The sequence below is a fragment of the Oryzias latipes genome, chromosome 10, assembly GCF_002234675.1.
Source record: "Oryzias latipes chromosome 10, ASM223467v1".
NCBI lineage: Eukaryota > Metazoa > Chordata > Actinopteri > Beloniformes > Adrianichthyidae > Oryzias > Oryzias latipes.
This window is the reverse complement of record NC_019868.2, coordinates 8581596-8603437: the sequence shown is the minus strand read 5'-3', so window position 1 is coordinate 8603437 and position 21842 is coordinate 8581596. Positions and strand designations below refer to the sequence as shown.

Here is a 21842-nt window from a genome sequence, read left to right as displayed (position 1 = left end):
TCTAGTTTTTTGTTTATTCAAAGCTGTTTATTCAAAGAAAATTGTAACCATTATTTAATTATTTGAGTCAAAGAGACAAAAATGTTTTAGATTTTTATTTAGTTAAACATAGCAGCAAAGTTCAAATCTATAAATGTATTTTCTGTCATTTATAGGATGAATGCGTCCTCACATCATCCTCAGACAATGCTTGTGTCAGTCAGATAAACCCTACAATAAGCTTTTAAGCAATCAAAGATGCTTCCTATTCAGAACATCCCCCTTCAGAGCATGTTTCCTTGATCTTGATTTAAAACAAATTCTAAGGTAAACACTGGCTCAGGGCATAGAAGGCCCGTACTATTGAAAAATGTTTCATTGCCGTTCTTTTAAAGTACCAAGGACATATGCCACATCAAATCTGCTCAACTCAAAGTACCCACTTTAATAGCTAGCTCAAAAACAAAGCCTTTTGAGGCATGTGGTCATAAAAGGTAAGGAGCAGAACAAAAGAGAGATGCCTTTCCTTTTAGACTCACCATGTAACCAAGCAAAAAAGGTCATGTGGCCTTCAATGTTTATTGGACAAATATGGAAGAAAACAAACTTGTTTGGTCTGTACGAGGCAAAAAAAAAAAAAGAGTTAAATTTAAGTTCATATGACCAAGACACAACATGACCTAGATTCCTTTCTTTCACAGTCATTCTGTCTAAAGTTGCATAAACTGCATGACCCATTTTTAAGGTTTTCAGGCTTTAGTTGTCAGTCACACAGCGTGACATTTGACCAAAAGATTATGTGGTACAAAGTGGAGCTTATGGTGGACTTAACAAATTCAAAGCCTTCCAGCTAAGAAAAATCATCTTCATTTTATCACTGTGCCTGAGAGTTGATTTAAGATTTTTACCTATACAGGATTTGCAGTTGGTTTTGTCCAAATGTGCCGTTGTGTTATACAAGTCGGCTGTGGATGCGTCTGGTTAAACCACTTTCTTAACCTGATTGTTTTTTCCTCTGAGCATCTTCCTTCCAGGGTTGCCATGGCAAATCATCCCACAATTCAAACATTTGATTTAGTTTTATGGGGGATGTGGTCCCAGGTGGTCTCCCATCCAGGAACTAAGGAGGTTCAAACCCTTCTAGGAGCCAAGATAAGACCCGTCCAGGGTGACCCAGCCATACATATTTCTAGAAGTACTATAGGTCATTCAGATGCATTTTTTACAATAACTACTTAAAAGAAACTATAATTTTTTCTGCTCAACTGTAGGTCAAGGCGGTAAAATAAGACTTACTGCCCTGTAGGCCTGCACAATATACCGCAAATTTATCGTTATCGCAATATCCAGCTCTGCAATATGCATATCGCAAAAGACGGCGAATATCGCAATAAATCGCAAACCCAAAATGTGTTAAAACAATCTTCTAGCAGCTTGAAGCATTTAACGAATCAAATAAATCCCTTTATGCTTTGACCAATCAGATGGACGCCTTCCCATTGTTGACCACTCGGATGGAGGCCTATTATGTTAACCCTGGTCCTGAAGAGCCTCAACCCTGCCTGTTTTCCAGCTCTCCTTAACCAGCTTGCTGTTGATTGGCTGACTCAAGTGATTTCACATCCTGATTGACTGAACACACCTGATTTTGGTTATCATTATCGAGCAGTCTAGGGAGAATTGGAAAACAGACAGGGTTGAGGCTCTTGAGGACCAGGGTTAGCCACCCTGACGTTTGTCCCCCATGTCGATGAGGGTCATTTGGAGTATAATTTTTAAACTGTTGCAATGAAATGGGAATGATGTTTTTGTTTATTTTTCTATTTGTTTATTTACCGCAAATTTATCGTTATCGCAATATTGATCACTAATATCGCATATCGCAAGTTTTCCTCATATCGTGCAGCCCTACTGCCCTGCTTGGTTTTGAGATACCCAAGCACTGCATACTGTTGATTACCTGGATTGGATAGGTTCAGTCAATCAGAACTTAAAAAAGAAACATTATACCACTAAGTCCGGTATCTTAAAGAATAAACATAAGTGAATTTCTTAATGTGCTTTAAAAACCAGGTTTCCAGCACACTTCTGCTTCCCATCATGAAACTGTTTTTTTTTCAGACACACATTTACCTCCAAACTCGGAAAAACAAGCGGAGGTTGCAAGAGGTGGTTTTAACAGTTTTTCTTATTCTTCACAGTTTTCTCTACAATAAGATGACTCCAAAAAGCAAAATTAAAAGGAAGCACGATCGACCTTTCATGCTGAGATACAAATTAAAGCAGATGTGAGCTACAAGTGGAACAGAGCTGAGACGGCTGTCATTTCCGCAGTCTTGAAATTTCATTTGTTTTTCACTAAATGAAGCTTTTTATAGTCTTTAATTTTTAGAATATGCTGAAGTCATTTTCTTACCATAGACATGGAGCAATATGAGATTTTTTTCCCCTTTTTTTAAAGTTTTATTTACAATAAAAAAATAATAGGGGTTTGCTGAACTTTTTCTATTACTGGCAAAGAATATAATAGCTTCAGTCAGAGTTGTAATCATATCCATTTGTTTAGTAAAAATCCCCATCTCTAGCCAATACTTACATTAATAATAGAGAATAACCTCTAACTTTTGGATCCTGCAAAGCTCAATTTTTGGTAATATTAGCAGACCAAAATTCACCAAATTTAATATTCAAGTTTGACCAAATGTTGAAGTTGGACCATACCATCAGCTACACAACATTTTTTTTATATAACAGCTGCTTTGTTTGTCAGCTTTTAGCCAGGTTATCTCATTTAAATGACACATTAATTAGTAGTCAGCTATTGGTCAAACACAACCTGATGACAAACACGAGTGATAACATTTTTCATGGTTTATCTGTTGTGAAGTTAAGGAATTGTTTTGTTCTATTGTTTTGTATTTTTCAACTTTTTTTGTTTGTGATTGATGTAAATAAGAAGCCTTTTTTAATAATGAAAAAAACGGCAACTCAAGCTACAATTTGCGACAAAGTACTTGAGACTAACTTGCTCAATACTTCAGGATTTAAAAGTTTACACACCCACAAACACAAAAATGTATCTGCAAAGAACTGAGAAAACTTGGAAGATTTGATTAGTAGGAGCAGCTGGTAGGGTCTATCGACCTTTAGGTCAAATCTGTAAACAAAAAATGAAACACAAACAGTAGTTGTTTGCACCACACTAACCATCACCACCTGTAAGCTTTCTGATCATACCCTGTGGTTTGAAGAATACAGTCTTCTTGACAGGTGGATCATGATTTATTTCAGTTTCAGTTTCAACACCATCTGGAGTTTCGTCCGTTTGCAGATGAAAAGAACATCTACTTTTGCAGTATTGCAACATCCACTGATCCTTTAAGGTTGTGCTGGTAAACATGCAGCTGCAGCAAACTCTCTGAAGAGGTCAGGCCTGTATAGATTGTCTTGGTTTACCCTACAGGCCATGCCACTCTCTAAACATTGTTGGTCACATTCTCCTCAATTCTGCTTTGACATTTCAAGTGAGAAAATGAAACTTAGCAGTGTTGCACACTTCCACAATGGTCAGAGTGGAGTAAAATCAATTCGCACAGTGTTCTATTCCAAACACAATCCTTCCTAAAGAGAATGGGAAGTGCCAGAGAGATTTCGTGCCTGAGGAAGAAAGGCTGCTCTTGTGCTCTCCCTATGGACATTCCTAACACTTTCCTTCAAGCATATATCTTAGAGCACTCTGTCCCATCAATGCATGCTGGCACCATAAAAATGGGAATCTACCATTTAGGCAGGCCTCACTGTAAACCAACATCAGTTTAACCAGGCTAAACGCTCTTTGTTTGCCTCTTCTCTTGCTTGAAGAATGAAAGCTAATAGCTTTTGGTAGCAGGATTCTGTGAGACTGCTCTGATTTTTGTTGGTGTTGCACAAAGGTGAAACACACTGGGTCAGAGATGTCAGTCAGCTCTTCACTTGGAAGGAACGTACTGACAATCAGGATTTTGTAGGCCCTGGCATCTTTTGACATGGCTTGTGGAAATTTTGAACTAAGTCTCCACATCTCAGATGAGTGGTCATGATTGAAGCCAAAGTCATTTTGTCCTTTTCTATTTACTGAACAAAAGTAGCCATTACTGCTGATTGAGAGCTACTCCATTCCCATCTACACAGGCCAAGCTGAAAAATCCACTACTCCCACAGAAATAGCCAAGCACAAAGAAACAGGTTAACAAAGACAGGAAAAAAATGCAATCAATAAAAATGTCTCGGTAAAACGTCTCAAAGAGCAAAGTGTGTCTGAGAACATGGGCAGAAAGAAGTTAGGTCACAGTGCACTGCTTTACCTCGTCTCTGCCTCGGTTTGGCGTAAAAGCCTCCTTAATCCTTATGAAGGTTTTCAAAAAGCAAAGAAATGCAATTTAAAGTGACAATGCCACACTTTGCAAACGAATGTGACCTTTTTTTTTTAATCTGGCAATGGTCTTCAGAAAAATCAACAAAAACCCATTTTATGGAAAAGAATAAAGCAATTCAAAAGCTACTCTACGTGGAAGTTAATGCAAAATGGCTTTATAATTTCTATTAATTTATCAACAAGAACGCACCCTTTTGTAAGGAAACAATATTAAATTTAATAGAATGAAAATGTTTATCAATACAGATTTTAGCGAAATACTTGCAACAGTAGGGTTTAATGTGCACATTTGTCTAGAGAGTGTAATGGCTGTGTTTTATAAAGACTTATGATTTCCGTCCATCATGCATTCAACTTGATTTGTTTCCATTCAAGTTCAAAGAGACTTCAAGAGGGCAAAGACGGTGTACAAGCTGGACAGTTCAACAAACCACCCCTGGGCCATACAGAGACCACACTCACACCCAAGGGACAACTTTAATACCCCCAGTTAATCAATAAAGCATGGGGGGGGGGGCTTTGGGAGGAATCCAAAAAACCTGTAGAAAACCCACACATGCAAAGAACGTGCACACAGAAAGGACCAAGCTGGGATTTGAACCAATGCCTTCTCACTGTGAGCAGCCCCAGACTTATGACCTTTATTCAAAACGTACTGCAATACTTAATACAAAGATGAACATGAGTTTTGCAGCAGCAGTGAGTCAAAAACTCACTGCTGAACTTTGTCCCCCGTTAATTGAGAACTTAACTGTCAACATAACTTTTTTTTTTTCTAATAAAACCAACAGAAACACAAAGCCAAGCCATAAAAGTTACTCAAGGTTTACAGTACATAAAATACACATAATCATGTCTTCAGCATCCTTCTTAAAGCTGAATAGCGCATGAGTGTGATATGTTTATTTGTGTATTTAAGCTGTCAAAGCACATACATGATAAACATTTGTAAGCCAAGTAAATAATGTGATACTTACCGCAACTTTGCTTCCAGTTATCTGCATGCAGCGATCGGCAGGAAGGTTAATGTGCAAAAAGACACAAACAGCACAATCATTAGTAGGCCAGACAATCGGCAACAACATGTTGAGGCTTTTGCGCATCTTGCGTGACATTACAATAGTCGTTGACAAGTCTATGACATGTATGCATATCATTTCTGTATTTATGATAGCCATAAAGGGAAGCCTCATTACTACTGTTGCATAAGATGATGTCTGTTTTTGGTAGCGGCATTTTTTTTTTCCTTAAGTAAAACTGCCAAATATCAATGCATATAAATATTAAAAACAAAAACGTTCACACTGTACGCAAAAAAAGAAAAAAAGTTTTGGAGTATGTGTTTTGACATTTTTGGCCTAAAATGAGAGTTGACTAGTTTTGGTAGAAAAGCTATATGGGTTCTGAGCTGAAATCAGTCTCCTCCAATTAATTTAGTGTTTAGGGTTTCAAATATGATTGATGCTTCAACTACAATCTCCTTCACTCTAGCAAAGGTTTATAACAACCATGAAATCTATTTTTAATCTACCACCTCTTGCGCTTCAGCAAAAGGAACATACCACCGTGACAAAAACAACAAGCATTGTTTTAAAATTTTTAGGCCTAGTCTTACTTCACCGGCTGGACAGTGCAGACATCTCAAAACCAAGGGGTGTGATCGCTCGCTGTCCCTGGCTCCACTCAAGCTCTTCTTACCGTCAATGCCCATTCACGGATAAGACGACAATACAGCAGGGGGTGGCATTTACTCCTACTTCCCACAAGATCCGTCACGGCTCAAGGTCACAACCCCAATACAGTATTCCCGTATCCCCGTCTGAATTGCAGATGCCGCAGCACAACTCTGAAGGGTGGGCCGGTGGACATTGATGGCGAACAGCACCAGAGTGATCACAGCTACCTAAAAAGCCATTCTTTGTGACCGTATGGATTCTGGCAAGGCCCAACTGGTGTGCTTGGGAGTAAGGCCTTAAAATTCTTTGAAAAGATCAATGCTGGCAGTTATAAAAACGATTTATTTTTTACGCCACATGTTCGAAACTTGCTTTTAGGCAGCTTTACCATAAAAACAGACACCATCTTGAGAACGGTTGATAAGCAATAGTTTTGCTGGCAAATGTGCGACACTGAATTCTTAGGATCTAGACGTATAAAAATTAAAAAATAATATCTTTGCTTGAACAAATTCCTACATTGTTGTAATTCAGTGTGCTTAACTAAAAGTTTGCATTTAGACACAAAGGTGTACACTTGGAAAAAATATTTCAATAATGACAATCCCCTTTACAGGAGCCTTTAATCACTACTTTCCTTAGCAAGGAAGGCAAAGTTTAAAATAAACAAGTTTTAGTCTTATTAGTAAAACAACAACTTGGTGTTAATGGGTTACATGTCATACATTTGTAGACCACAATGAGAACAAACCAAATAAATGCGAGTGTAAAGGCAAAGCAGAACATGAAGGACATGAACAGCCACAGTTGTGAAAGCAGAGCAGCATTCGTCCAGCACACTGGTAATATTTACAGTAGAGAGACACCTGAGTACATCTCGTAAAAACAACAATTGATCATTGTGAGATGGACTCTCCCAGTGTGTGCAATACGTGTGTTACTGCAGCCCCACCTGGCTACAGACCAGTCAGACAGGTGAAAATAAACAAGTTTTTAATCTGTTTTTACCCATTTTTCTTTCAATGCTTATGGCTAAGTTTACTTCACCACTGTATTTTGTAGCAAAACAGTCCTAGGGGCTGGGTAGCGCGGTTGGTAAGGTGAAAGGCTACCATCCAAGAATCCAGAGTTCCATTAACAATGGCAAGCAATTAACATCTCAGTGAGCAAGGCCCTTAACGCTGCCTACAAGCGTCAATGTGCATGAATGATCCTGGTGACGGTCAGAGGGGCCGTAGGCAGCCACGCCTCTGTCAGTCTCATACCGTCACCATGTATGGATGAGACGCTTTCAGCTTCTGGAAAAGCGCAGATAATTCGAATGCAATATTATTATTACACCATATTCCAAATAAATCTTAAAGAGGGATTGATTATGTGTGTGGAAAGGTTTCTTTAATACATGCCAACAAACTGTAACCCCACTGCTAAAATAAATCTACCAATAAGTGAATAATCTTATAATGTATTTGACATAAGCTACTAGTCTTGCTTTGTCAATATCATTTAAAGTAAAGCATTAAATACAAAAGAAACCAAAGTAATTCAGTTTTGTTAACTTAAAACTGTTTTTTTTAAATAAATGTGCATTTGGAAAGGTCACACGTCTTATGAAAACACCAAAGTGTAACAGAAAACCCCCATGTTCATAAGAAATATTACCCAAATTCATAAAACCAATCAGATTTAATTAAATTGTATGTTACATTAGGCCCAGCATGCATGATCCCTTCACTGTGTGAAAGAAGAGGTCATTTACACCAACGGTTTTCAAGCACATATTCCTGTTCACTGAAAGGTCAAACAATCGCAAAATGATTCCCAGAAGCGTTCTCCAAAAATGTGGACATTAAGTGTAAATACATCAGGTATGGTTAAGGTATCTCTTGCTTCAAAGGAGACATGTCACCTTCTGACATCGTCATACTCAAAAGCAAATATACACCTACTTATTAGGTTGAAAAATAAAAATAAATAACATTATGTACTCTTAGTATGAGAAATAATTAATTGATGAGCAGCAGGTCTGGGTTGTAACTGAAAGCGCACTTGTCTGACTCTCCATGAACTACTTTATCACTGACATTCAACCAACCCCCCTCCATCAGCCCTATTAAATGTGATAACAGAGTGCAGACAGACATCACATTTTGTCCTCCGTCCTTTCACGGCAGAGATTACATTATTCATTTGAATAAAATATCTGTGTTCACAAAACATAATGGGCCCAGTGAGGAATTCAATCATCTCAGATAATCATCATTATCAATAATGCCAGTTAATTAGCATAACAATGAGAAAGGTAATAAATGATGATGTCAAGAGGGGAGCTAACATGTTTGGAAATAATAGGAATTAAAAGATACTTCTCTTTTTGCTCTTTTCGTGCCAAATTGTGTGACTATTGCCTGGCAAAAACTGTCTGAATAATGTTCAAAAACAAACAACTTCGTCACAGATTGATGAATTAATGCCAAAATTATATACATGGAAGCTCTTATTATTTAAAATAAAGCTTTTCAATGACCAAACACAAACTGTTGATGTTTATAACGTTTTCAAAAAATTGAATGTGGCCAAATCTTGTTTTTAAAGCAAAGCTGTCGTGGTTGAACTTTAAAGCGTCCCCAGAGGTCTTTTCATCATGTTTATGCCTTTTTTAGCCAAAATCAAAATCTGTTGTTTTGTGGGACACAGTTTCTGCAGGGTAGCAGTAATTCCTCAAAAATTCGCCTATGGGCGGGACTGTTGGTGCGGAGTAAGCCCAACACCATTTCCCATTATCAATCTTCTGTTCGCTTACAGCCCCTCACACCCCCAACCCAACCTTAACAGGTGCAACAAAAATGGCAAGCAATATTGAAGCTATCCAGCAGTACAGTTTTTAGCCAGATAGTAGCTCAGACGAGGAAAATAAAGACGTACGAGGATCTATTTATGCTGCTATAAGCTTTTTTCCAACCGCTTTTTTTTGTCTATTCCTGATTCGCAACAATTCCAATAAAGAAATACTCAACAATGCTATTTGAAGCTTAATTTCCTTTATATATGTCCTCCATCATCAGAAAAATGTCACAAGAACATGTTGAAATACCATTTTCCTCAAAGTGGGTCTTTAATAGCAGTTTAAAATCAGATTTCTGCTTTTTACCTTTAAGGAGATGCAGCTTTTCAGGTTTTTCTTATCCCTTTATAATATTATGCATCATAAATGATGGAATCAGTAAATTCTTGGTGCTAACATTTCTCTTCATAACAAGCTGTGTCAAAATATTTGTTATAGACTTCCCTTAGAGTGGGTTGAAAAACAGATATTTTGCTTTTGTATTCACTTTCTAAAACATTATTTGAAATAATCCTGTCAGGTTAGTAAACTGTTGCTATTAAAAGTAAATTTAGCTCTGAGATTTTGAGGTTTTTTTGTTGGTTGTCTTTTTTCCCCCCACCACTTTCACTCCATATCTTGTCGTTTATAATTTTTCAAAATTGAATAATTTTGCTTCAAGAAGCAATACCACCTTTCAGTTAAAAAATTTATAATGTTGTGTTGTAAGCTACATTTCTAAAATGATTGCAAGTCGATAAAATTAGTAAAACATCCAAATGCTATTGACACATCTGACAAGTATTCTATACTGCACCTTGAAAAGGCTTATGTTCTTGATAACCAAACACTGAGACACCATCACCAACAAGCAAAATTCACATGCAAGTGTACATTTACCAACAGTGCCATGCACATATATGACTGGACAAAGACTGGCAATCGCGTAGTCACTCACGCACCCAGTGAATGACTACAACGAAATCCAATGTGGGACAACCAGGGGAACAGTGAAGAAAATAATCAACATTGCAATCAACGTTGTTGTGCCTGAAGCACAAAGAGTGAGGACAAAAACTGTAAAAGAGCGTGAGCAAGAATGGATGACAAAGCAAGCCATGAAGCAGAGTATTAGGTTTCATTCATTATGGAGATGAGTAAAAGGTGATTTTTTTTAAAACAACCCAATCACTAACTTTTTTAAAGAATCATCTTTAATGAATACAAAATATTCATTGAACTGATTTGTTTTCTGACTTACAGATTTTGCAGTGGCTGAGATGTACTGGACAACCATTTCCCGCTTGGTGCTCAGGTCCTTTCCACGCAGAGGAGCTTTGCGTTCCTCATTCAGGTTCATGTCCTCCTGAAAACAGAGCCAGTCATATGCAGTTTTAGGTTGAACACTGAGGACCACTTTAAATTCAGAAAAACCTACAGTTTGAAAGAAAAACAAAAACAAATTTCATGGATATAGCAATAACTGTATGGAATTTAATAAGACATGCACTGGACTAAAGAAAGTATAAAGCTACATTCACACCACCCTCAGCAATGTGTGTTCAAGCAGCTAATTTTAACAAAACGTCTATGTTAACGCATGTATATGTGTGTTACGGGCTTCCAGGTTCCAAATTCTAGCAAGTTTCTAAGTCCATTGTCAGGCTTTATGTTCAAAACCTGCAGCCATTGAACGCGCTTTGAAAGTCAGACAAGTTTGACTAATAAGGGGCTTGGATTTGGTAGTAAAGTATGGATGGCGTACTCTTTATTTCACAAAAGTGCAAGTGAAATTATATGACATCAAGTCTTTCATGTATTGGAATAGAGCTGTGCCTGGAGCAAGATTCATGAGATTATCGCTGTTTTGACATTTTGCACCAAGCCTCTTCCAACTGTAGGTGGCAGACATGCGCTACTATCGAATAGTATTAGTCCAGTAGTCCAGTGTGAACACCATTTACTAAACACACACTCAAGAAGGCACTTTTATCACATTCTTAAACGCGTGTCACATGCCCAGTGTGAATGTAGCAAAAACCTATCTGCACAAGAAACTCAAAACGTCTGGAATCAAACCTTGTCTCAAAGATAAGTCTTTCAAAATGTAAAACTTTGAACAATTCCTTGTTTTACAGCACTGAGAGACACATTGTAAATCAACAGCTATTCTTCTTGTTTTTACAGCAACAACCCACTGGTTTGAGATTCGGTGCTTTGCTTAAATGAATATCAGACAATGTCTTTATAAAGGACACAGGGTACAGCAGAACAATATAATTGGAGTCATAATTAGTCCTTGAAATGAAATAGCAAGGCTCCACCGAAAAAAGAAAAAAAAATCCACATAGAACCCCCAACTCAGAGAGCAAAATCAAACAACACTGCCTTTATTGAGGCCAGGCAATCACATCTGATAGGCTGGATAGGAAGTATCTGTGTGTTATTGGGAGTGTTATCTTCATGCTACTTTAATTCAGCATCACAAAGAGGTCTTTCATGTGAGAGACATCAGGGGATAGAGTGAAGGCCGGACACAGCACTAAAAGCTAGGGAATGACATGATGATTAGAATGGAGGAGGATGTTTATCAGAAGCACTCTCTTACAAAGAGATGACTAGAATAAAGAGAGAAAGAACTAAAAGTCCTCCTCAGGGTTTTTGGAAAAAGTGGGACTGAAGATGTGGAAGCATGCTGCCATCTGGTGGGAAGGAAATCAAACCGTGTTTTTCTACATCCGATACAACCACCAAAATAAAACTTTTGTCATGATGGTATAATCTTTATCATGCATAATCGTTTAAAACTTTGATTTCCCTTTAGGATCTAATAACTTTTGATCGGGGAGGAAATTAGAAACTGTAGTAATGAGTTTCAAGCTGTTTTGCTTCATCTGCCAGTGAAAGCATGGGCAGGAATCCCATCCAGGAAAACTCTGACCTGAGTTCCTTCAGCTACATTTCCTCTACTATATACCCTTTGAGCCAAAAATCTATTAACACCTCTTGTGGAACGCGGAGAGAGAAATGCATCTGAAATTTTGCAACTCCCCCAGGGAAACCAGCAGGTTTTTTCTAATTAATCTTTGAACCCTGCTAATTTATGTGCTTAATTGGCATTCAGTTAAAGAGGCAAAATGCAGAAGAGTGAGGATCTTGTGGAGGATAGAGGTTGGCGGAGAGCGGGGGATGGGAAGGCAAGTGGGTATTGAACCTGCGGGATGCTTGCGAGCAGCATAACTTAGGGGAGCCCTCCACGTTCAGCCTACAAAATGATTAATGCTTTTTATTAATTATACCCTCACAGGCAACATCAAAAACATGTGAGGACAGGACTAGAATGCTGGTGTAGCTGAAATGTAGAGATTTAAGTTTCTGCTGATGTCAGTGAACTTGCAAAAATTAAAAAAAATTAAAAGGAAAAATGTGCTGAAGTTTGTCGTCTCATGCTGATCAAGCAAGCTCTGGTAGGCATTTTTAAATCTTTGTGGGAGTGCAACTGCCATATTCAGATTTAAGATAACAGATTTCTTTAATATATTTAGTGCTAAATGTGTGTCTTCTACATGCAGACTTGATTTTGAATGCAGATCAAGTACACACTAACAGGTATTTCTGTCAGTGATGAGCAGCCTCAGGACAAGCTCAAAGAGATCATCAGGAAAGTCCCAGATATCTGCAGAGGACTGTGCTATCTGAATTTTCAGGGAGTCTAAGGAAGCTTTTACACTAGAATCTTCTGGCAGAGTTGGTTTGGCTGTGCAGGAAATGTTCAAAAATGTCATTAAATTACGTTTCAGGTTTTGGTTTCACAGTTTAAACCAGTAACCATCATTTAGTTACAGTGGTGATACAGTTCAAAACAAACACCAAGACAGTCATGCAATCATTTTGGTTAACATTTATTGACAAGAATGTACTTCAATAAAATATTGTAACTCCTGCTTTGAGCATTTTTTTAAGATTTGATCTGCATGAGTTTTCATAGTTAAACAAACAAAAAAAAACAGGTGTGAGCCAAACATCCCTCTATTAAAAAAAACCAGATCATTGTGACTACTTAAAGTTGATCACTGTCATGTATTTTTGATTAGTTTGTCTGAAATTTGAGAAATCAGAAAGGGATTAATAGGAGCCAAAACAACAGCTGGCACGTGTCTTTCGTAAAATAAACAACTCAAATTGTATATCCATCACTGAAGTCCAGAATAAAAAAGCCATCACCTTCTTTGAAACAGGAGGAACACAAACTGTAAAATAATCCAGTTTACAAAAGGGCTGCACGGTAGTAGTTAACAGTCTGGCCTCACAGCAATAAGGCACTGGTTCAAATCCTGGGCAGGTCCTTTCTGTGTGAAGTTTGCATGTTCTTCCAGTGCATGTGTGGTAGGTTCTTTTGCGACTTTTAATTGTCCCTAGGTGTGAGAGACTGGTTATATCTCTGTCTGGCCTGTGAAGTATTGGTGAAATACCCAGGTTGTACTCCACTCAGGCCCAATAGTGGCATGACTCTGAAAGGGACATTGTGCGTTTAGAAAATGGATGGATTGACAGCTTACCGGTGAGAATTACAGGCACTGACATAGCTGTTGTTCTGGCACATGAGAATTTCATAAATGATTCAACATAAAATATTTGACACTAAGATAGGTAACAGCACCAGTCACAGCACCTCATTCATCCAACCATTATCTTCCCTCTTTCCAAGGTTTGAGTCACAATGCCAGCCGTCTCAGTAAGGAAGTTGAGACTACACTCTTCCCAGCCACTTCTTCCAGTTCTTCAGGAGGACATAATGCATTTCCAAACCAGCTGAGAGATGTGTTCTCTTTAGTGTGTCCTGAATCAACTGTTTACTCATTTGAGAGGAACTCGGAGAAGAGTTGCTACTCCTCCACATCGAGAACAGCCAGCTGAGGTGATTTAGTCATCCGGTGAGAATGCCACCCAGATGCTCTACTCGTAAGCCACAGGCATGTCTAATCACCAAACAATAGGATATGAGGATTCTGTGAGCAAAACAGCAATATACACTAAGTATTTTTCCATGACTTTATAGCATGTCTCCCAAATGTCAGGCACTAGTTTTGTTATTGGACAGTTGTACATAAATAATCCTGCACAAAGTAAACTGGGAGCACCTGTTATATAAGAATATAAGCATGTAATCAGGCCTGGACTAGTAATAAAAAAGCAAAAAGATGATGAAGGAACATGCTGTCAACATGAAATCTTTGATTGAATGACTAACCTTTCCTTTTGTGATATGACACGCCATTGCTTCAGCAGTATCACTCTTCTCCTTATCTTTTCTGTCATAAGGCACGGCACGGAGTATGTGTTCAGCACACTGATTCGTTTGGGGCAGGAAACTTTTAAGACTTCACAGTCACAGCAGTGGCAGCACAATTTATCACACTATTCAAACTGCTCTCTTTACAGTGTCGTCTTCAGTGGGGGATTTTTTTATTCTGCTTGGAATTTGTTTTGCTGGGCTGATAAACTGTTTGCCTAAAAAAAAATAAAATCCATGGATTATTGCAAGTAAGCTTCATATACAGCTGTGATGTTTTGAGTTTTTCTGAGATGAAACTGCTTGTTGTCCATGTCCAGCTCAGTCATTCTTGATATCGTGAGTTGCAGGCAGATGATGCAAGAGACAGACAGGCAGTGAGGGTGTCTTTGTTTTACACATAGAGGGAGAGAAATAAATAAGAATTGTATAAAAAAAATATATGTTCTTTAGTGTGCCACAGGTAATATATTATTATATATATGGAGATAGATTATTTTGAAAGGCTTAAGAAGAGCATCATATACGCCCTTTAAGTCTTGCCCCCCCCCCCCCCCCCCCCCCCCCCCGTGTCTGTTGCAAGGCTTACATGCTTGTACGTTTTATGTAATTATCCAACACTTAGTGAAACATTGTTGATTTGTGTCTCTTAGTACGGTACAAATGATTAAATTAAAAAAATATATATGATTGCCTGAAAGTGAGTACAAAATAGTGACTTTTTTTAACTTCTTTCCTTTGGATCTTGTGTTCCACTTAAAAAAAAAGTCAAACTTCTCCAGAATCTGGCTTTAGTTGAAGGAGGAACTTCAGTCAGAAGTTTCTCTATACCTGTTACATCACAGATCCCTGCAGCCCTCACAATCCACAATGACCCATCGCTAATTCCATGACTTGAAATTGGCTAAAAAATCTTACTGCGAGTCTCAGTTTCACTGATGAAACACTGCAATTTGTGTGAAATCCTTTGGTAAAATTCATTCTCCAAATTAACTCAGCTGCGCTAAAACTAATTAAAGCACTTCAACTTTCAATTTATTTCGTAAACATACTACTGCTCTCACAACTTCAAAACATTTCACAAAGTACAAATGTTCTTTTCCTTGCCACTGACTATTTCATCCTATACTTTTGATGATCCCTTTGATGGTCCGACTTTGTGCTATTTAGGATCAGACATACACACCACTGGACGGAAAAATAACACACTTTTTATGGCCATTAAAACCCAGTGGGTGGTCTCACTAATGTGGCATGGGTCGGCCTTTCATTTGAAGACTGCTAGATATCTAAGGCTACCACATGTAACACCATAACAACCACATGTAGCAGAATATGAGTTAAGACAAAAAAAAAAAAACTAAGATCTCTAGGGGAGAAAAAAGGTAAAATACAAGAGACAACAAAGATGGAGAGATGCTGAAGAGAAACTTCAAAAACAGGGACCTACCAACCACAACACTATTTAGAAAAGTTTACCATCTAGGAAAATAAATAGTGGTGGCAAAAAAAGTACATAAGTAAATACATTTTTTGTTTGATTTTATTACCGTAATTATCCTTCCCAACCGAAGTATCAATGGTCGTCAAATGTCAGACCAGCAGACATGCCTTCTGTGTCATCTGTCACTGAGCAAATTGAAGCCTGAGTTTAATGTCACGCTGCTGTGAGCACAAACATAGTAATTGAGAGGTGAACTGACTGACAGGGATGAGTGCCCAGCCAAGAAGACACTGAAAAGGGCCTGATGAAAACCAGGAGCACTGATCACATATCTTTGGCCCAAGCAGTAACCACTATTGTATAAGAAAAAGGCAAAAATAAATACCACACCGCACACACTTAGGGTCTCGAAAATATTTTTCCACAAAAGTACACACAACCTGTGTAATGATGAATCCAGAGTAATTCAGCTCCCGACTTCAAAGACATGGGCTGAAAGCTTTTTGTTAGATTCCAATGCTGCACCACACAAGGATGAAAACAAGGGTCTAAGGTGTGACGGGACACTGACCCCACAGTTTGACAGAAAACAAATATGAAACACCCATGGTGGGTCCAACTGATATGTGGAGTTCTACTTTACAAAATCCTAAATTAGAATCAAAATCTGATAGCTAAGTATATTGTCTATTGTTAATACTAATCTTGAAAACACTGAAGAAAATTCCACAAAAGACAAAAAACAAAAACCACTGTGAGGTACACTTCAGGTTAGGGGACCCAGGCACAGTTAGGTATTTGCAGCAATGGCTTTTCTTGCATTTCCTGTGCCATATCTGCAATATCTGTTGCACAATAAGCATGAAATCATACCCACATGAGATCAAGTTGCCTTGAGAACAAAGTAAACAAAGATCAACAATACAAAATTTGCAGCAATTCCTTTTTTTCCTCTGTGTAGCAGTCTCTGCAGAAAACAGAGCTCTCACAAAAAAGCAGCAGGTTCTACAAAAGAAAAATGATCAGATACTAGAGATAAAGCTTTTACACAGAACCAAAAAGAGCACCAACAAACTCACGTGTTAGATTCCACCATCAGCCCTTATCAATCATGCATATTTAGTATTTTATCATGCCAACTTTCTCTACCACACTATGATGACCTACATTAACCCTTCATAGTCAGACATTACACTGTCCCGAATTGGCATAGTTTTTGTGTGACAGCAGGTTCACAAAAGATAAACTTTCAAACTAGTTTGATTAGAAGAATTTGGGTAGGTCACGGTCATGAAAAACTAAACCTATAGAACCAAGCTTATTGCCTTCGGTGCAGTTTGTCCAATTGAAGTAGTGTGCAGAACTCGCAGCCTGGCCAGTTTAGGTAACTGCTAAAGTTTTCAATAAAAAGTGTTTGTGAAGCCTAAATATAACTGTTAAGTGAAAAAAGGGAGGCTGTAACTCACTCAAATGAGCAACTTTTTGGCAGTTGGTTGGTCAGGTGTTCACATCCAAGTCTTAACAGTTATTTTGTCCTTAATCAACATATTTAACCCACCCATAGCTTTTAAATGTAATAAATCGTGAAGTACTTTGGTTAAAATCATTAGCTAAATGACCAAAGCATAAATGTTTTAGAAATATGAAGAAAAGCTACTAAAGGACGTACCCGCCTCAAACTTCATTAATTAAAAACTAAAAAGCCATGTAAAGTAATAATAACCATGTTTCCAAGGGACAACAGTGGTTTAACTACTCTCTAGACATCGGTAAATAATAGTGGCTATTAGCATATGGGGTGTTCAGTGAATACACAGTGGTGCCCATATATGCTTTAGAAAAAGATAGCCATTGCAAATGAGTAGATAATGGTGGTGCTCTGTGGCTGTGAATAACACACTAAATCAAGCTTAGGACACACAAAGGGCTTGCTCAGCGCAGCATTCAGAGTACTGCATCCAAAATAACAATACGATGCAAGAATGTCCACAACCTCACTTATTTGAAGACATCATGAAATAATGTTTGGCCAAAATAGGAAGCCATGCATACAGTTTTTAACGTTTGAAAGAAATACTAAAAGACAAACAAGCCTTATGAATCCAGAGATACTATTGTGAGCTTCTTTCCTGCTTTTTGAAAAAAGGTTATGTTTGCTTACACTGTTCCATCTCTTAGTAACACATACAACTAAATCTGACTGATATAGGGGCATGTGTGCTGTAAGGCCCGGCCATCTACACCTACAACTCTGTATAAAGCAAGCTATAGTTTGGATTTCTAAAAATGTCAACCAAGCAGAATACTTGAAGCTATTTGGCACCATCAACTGCCTTTGCTTGGTACAGCAAACACATCCCACGCTGCAAGGAGAAACCACACCAGCCTGGTCCATTCTAGCATCAACTATGAACTCACCTGTGTTGTGGGTAAACATAGAATTAAGACCAAATCTGAAGGGAGCAAAAAGGTTGCTTTGTCTTTATGACGTAACAATTGAGGCATCACAAAGCTGCAGCCCTATGTAGAAGCTTAGACTGCTGGAAAAATATTACTCGTGTCCTTTTGTTTAAGAAAACAGTCTGTCATATTTTTTATTCATCTAAAAGCTTACTGTACATAGGTACAGGTGGATGGATAAAAATGTTTTTATTATAAAAACAATGCTGGGGAAAATGGACGAAAACTTACAAGTTTCCGTGTAAACAACTAGACATGGACATGTGGTATTAAGATGTCTAAAGAAAGATAGTGAAGACATCGCGGGGGTTCAAAAACATTGGTTTCTTTTTTGAAGAGGAAATTACATTGGGCTGAGACAACCAGATTGCTTGCTACAGAACTGTTTAATCTCAAGAACCAATCCCAAATCAACTCTAGGTTGGTGAATTTCATTGGTATTCACTAAATGATGGAAAATCTGCAACTATCAGAAATTTACAATAAACTTGGAATAGTGTTCCACGGTTTATCGCAGGGGTTACGTTCTAAAAATAACACAATGGTGAAATCCCCAAAGTAGGATTACAGATGTTTTAAATGTAAAACCCCTTAGTACACACTTTATACAGACATGATAGTTTAAACTCTAAAAGTTTAAACCTTTATCGAAAACTAAGTCCAGATCTGATCACAATTGAAGAAATACGTAAATGTGGACAGCTGAAAACATTTTGTATAGGACACACGACACGGAGGAGATTTATCGACAAGGTCAAAAGCCAATCAGGACGCAGCACACAGTACGCTGTAAAAAAAAAAAACACAAAAAAAAAACAGCAAGCAAAGTCGTGCTGAAAACAATTTGCGAAACAGCAACACCATGAAATGGCGAAGGGAGATTGTACTCCTAATAGTAATGTGCAAAATCTCTAAACTAAGAGTATTCTAGAAGAAAAATCTGTTTGCAAATATTCCCATTACACCTCAAAATTGCTTTTTATTACTATAAAACAGCTATAAACAAATACTGAGGTTCCATCATTTTAAAATCTTGTTTCCCCTCAGTCTAAATAAAATAAAAGAAAAACTGAAGAAAAAGTAAACAACCCTTTTTATACCATCTGATTAACATTCAAGATTTTTAGCCCTTAAAGTGTGTGTGGAGTTGAGTTAAATGAGCTCCTCACTTTAAAGTATAAGGCTATGTACGTCAATTACCAACTTTTACACAAAAGTGTTCAAGCAGGACTTGGTTATACAACAAAACATTTTCGTACATGTTTTTCTAGTTTATGCAGCAAAGTTTTCTCAAATTATCTCACTGAGTATTAACTATTGCTTTTTAAACAGGTTTAAACACAAATGTTTGTGAAAGCGATATAAACACTGCAAACAGATACAAATAAATGGAATTTTGTCAAGAAACTCGAAAACAATGTTTAAAAGGAAGTTTTGAAAATGCTCTAACTAACCTTCATTACTTTTCTTTCCAGAGTCACCTCTGTAGATCTGCCTCTACCTGCTGCCCACTCTCACTACAGATGACAATTTCATCTGCAAACATCATATTCCATGAAGATTTAAGTCTACCCCGTCTGTCAATCAACACAGCAAACAAGAAGAAGCTTGAGACCTAAACCTTGAACCCTTCTGTCACGCCTACAGCACACAGATCTTAAACATGTCCTCCAGCACCAGAACATTCATCCCTGCTAAATTAGATTTTGAGCAGGAAGTACCCACGTTCCGATCAGAGAGGCATCTCCATTCTTTTCAAACAAAGTTTAGAAAGATGTTCCTTCTCTGAATACCACTTTCCCATCTCCTCCGTTTCCTTTAACAAGTCCTCACCAATCATCACTCACATCTCTAGAGACCGTCTGCATCACTTCCTCTATCTCCCTCCAGAATTTCACTAAATCTAACTCTGTTTACCTTTGGTTCGTAATTACTACAGGATCACACCTTCATCTTCCAGCAGTAAAGTGGTAAAAAGACTGAAAAAAACAAATAAACTAAAGTCTCCTGTTTGTGAACTGGTAAGCTAGAGGAGGAACTTCTCCTCAACATCCAAAATAACTGAACGTGAAACCTCACCTTACTAATTCTTTCAAGAAGACCATCATCAAACAATTCAACAAGAAGCGACTACTTTTTAAAAATAGAATCACCATTTTTCTACAAAAACTGCCCTATTTTGGGGGGAGAAGAGTATGCTGAAACCTTTCCATCAGTGAGGCAGATACTTCACAAGGCCAACGAGAAATAAACACACTTATACCATATAACCTCACACTTTAGAAAAAAATTTGGAGCCCCAGATCAGATTCAACAAACACACACTGATGTGTAGCAACTGTGTTATTGTGTGTCTATTTTTTTTAACTGATTAATCGTTTATCACCAATTGATTAATGAATAATTAATAAACAAGTGAAAATAGGTTTGCATATTTCTATTTAACAACTGTATCAAATCTTTATGCTGACTTTTTGCACAATACATTTAAAATTGTTCCCAAGAATTTTTTGGTTTAATAGTTTAGGTTGGTTTTGATTTTAAAATATGCATGTAAACTAAAACAATTGAAAATTGACAACAAACTGAAAAAGAAATAATGAAAAAGTCAAAAGTCACCTATATCAACTCAGATGCTGCCTATCAAAATGAAATGGATTATAAGTGAGTGGTGGAAAAGTTTACTGTGCTAATATGATCCAGCCTGCATTACCTGAGCGAGGCATCAACTAGATATCAATTAGCAGGGAATTAACCTGTCGTTTTACACATGGCTGCACTCCACAAGCCACAAATAAACAAAATAAAGATGACAAAGAAAATGAAAACATCATTTTCCCCGTCACACCTCCAGATCTCAGACTCTACGCTGATTACGGCTCAGTGTGCTTCTGGTTTCCAATTTTATGCTGTCACATATTGTTCATTTCTAACAGGTGTAAAGCATCATTTCTCAACAGGGCAATTTTATCCAGACAAAGTATTGAGTGCAACAATAAACAATTTGAAGGTGCGGCATAAATTAAGAAGAGCTTTTACAAAGAAAAAACATTAAAAATTTCCCTTTTTTTATCCTTATGCACCCAATCCAATTAACAGTGAAACAAGAACGCATGGATGAGTGTTGATTAGAGCTGTGACGGTGTCGAATTTTTCATCACCGCGGTAATGAACCACCAGGGGGCGCGGTGTCGCGGTTAACCGCAGCCCCCCCCCAAAAAAAAAACGAAAAAAAACACAAAATCCCGCATCGGAAATAAATACAATTACAACGTACTAATCTTTATTAACACACATCAGTAACAACTAACAACTACATATCTAACTGGTGAACTAACTATAGGCGTTGTAGATTGACTGTGTGTGTGAGCGCGGAGAGTCTTGTGTAGGTAAAGGAGGAAGGTGCGCACACGTGTGTTAGGCGTGCGTGTTGATTCTTCTGCAGCGGACCGCTCTGGAGCTGCACGCAAGTTTCACCAGTGCTCTCTGGTACAGACACCTTCTCAGAATATTATATATTGCCCAGTAATAAGCAGACTGCAGACACTGTCCCCTTTCCGGTAGCCGTGAAGCCTGACACCCATGAAGAACGCGCGGCAGGAGGCTCCGCCTTTGTTTATACAGAAACGTAACGTTACGCTGCAAAAAATAGTTCCCAAACAAAACATGTAGTGATTTTCATGGAAATCTAACAGCGCGCGTTCATGTTTGGTGTTACGGAGTGAAGGAGGACAGTAATATCCCCCCCCCCC

General features: G+C 37.9%; 1 protein-coding gene across 8 annotated transcripts in view; it reads right to left on the bottom strand.

Moving 5' to 3' along the window:
- Nucleotides 1-21842, bottom strand: part of diaph2 (diaphanous related formin 2) — a 426600-nt gene that overhangs the window by 387714 nt on the left and 17044 nt on the right. For 6 of the 8 annotated variants that reach the window (XM_023958996.1, XM_023958998.1, XM_023959002.1 and 3 more), the window contains 2 exons: nt 10155-10259; nt 5371-5391 (listed from right to left, as the gene is read on the bottom strand). In XM_023958996.1, coding sequence (XP_023814764.1) covers nt 5371-5391; nt 10155-10259 — 126 coding nt within the window. The remainder of the gene's footprint in view (nt 1-5370; nt 5392-10154; nt 10260-21842) is intronic. The other 2 variants (XM_023958999.1, XM_023959003.1) reach the window with 1 other exon arrangement.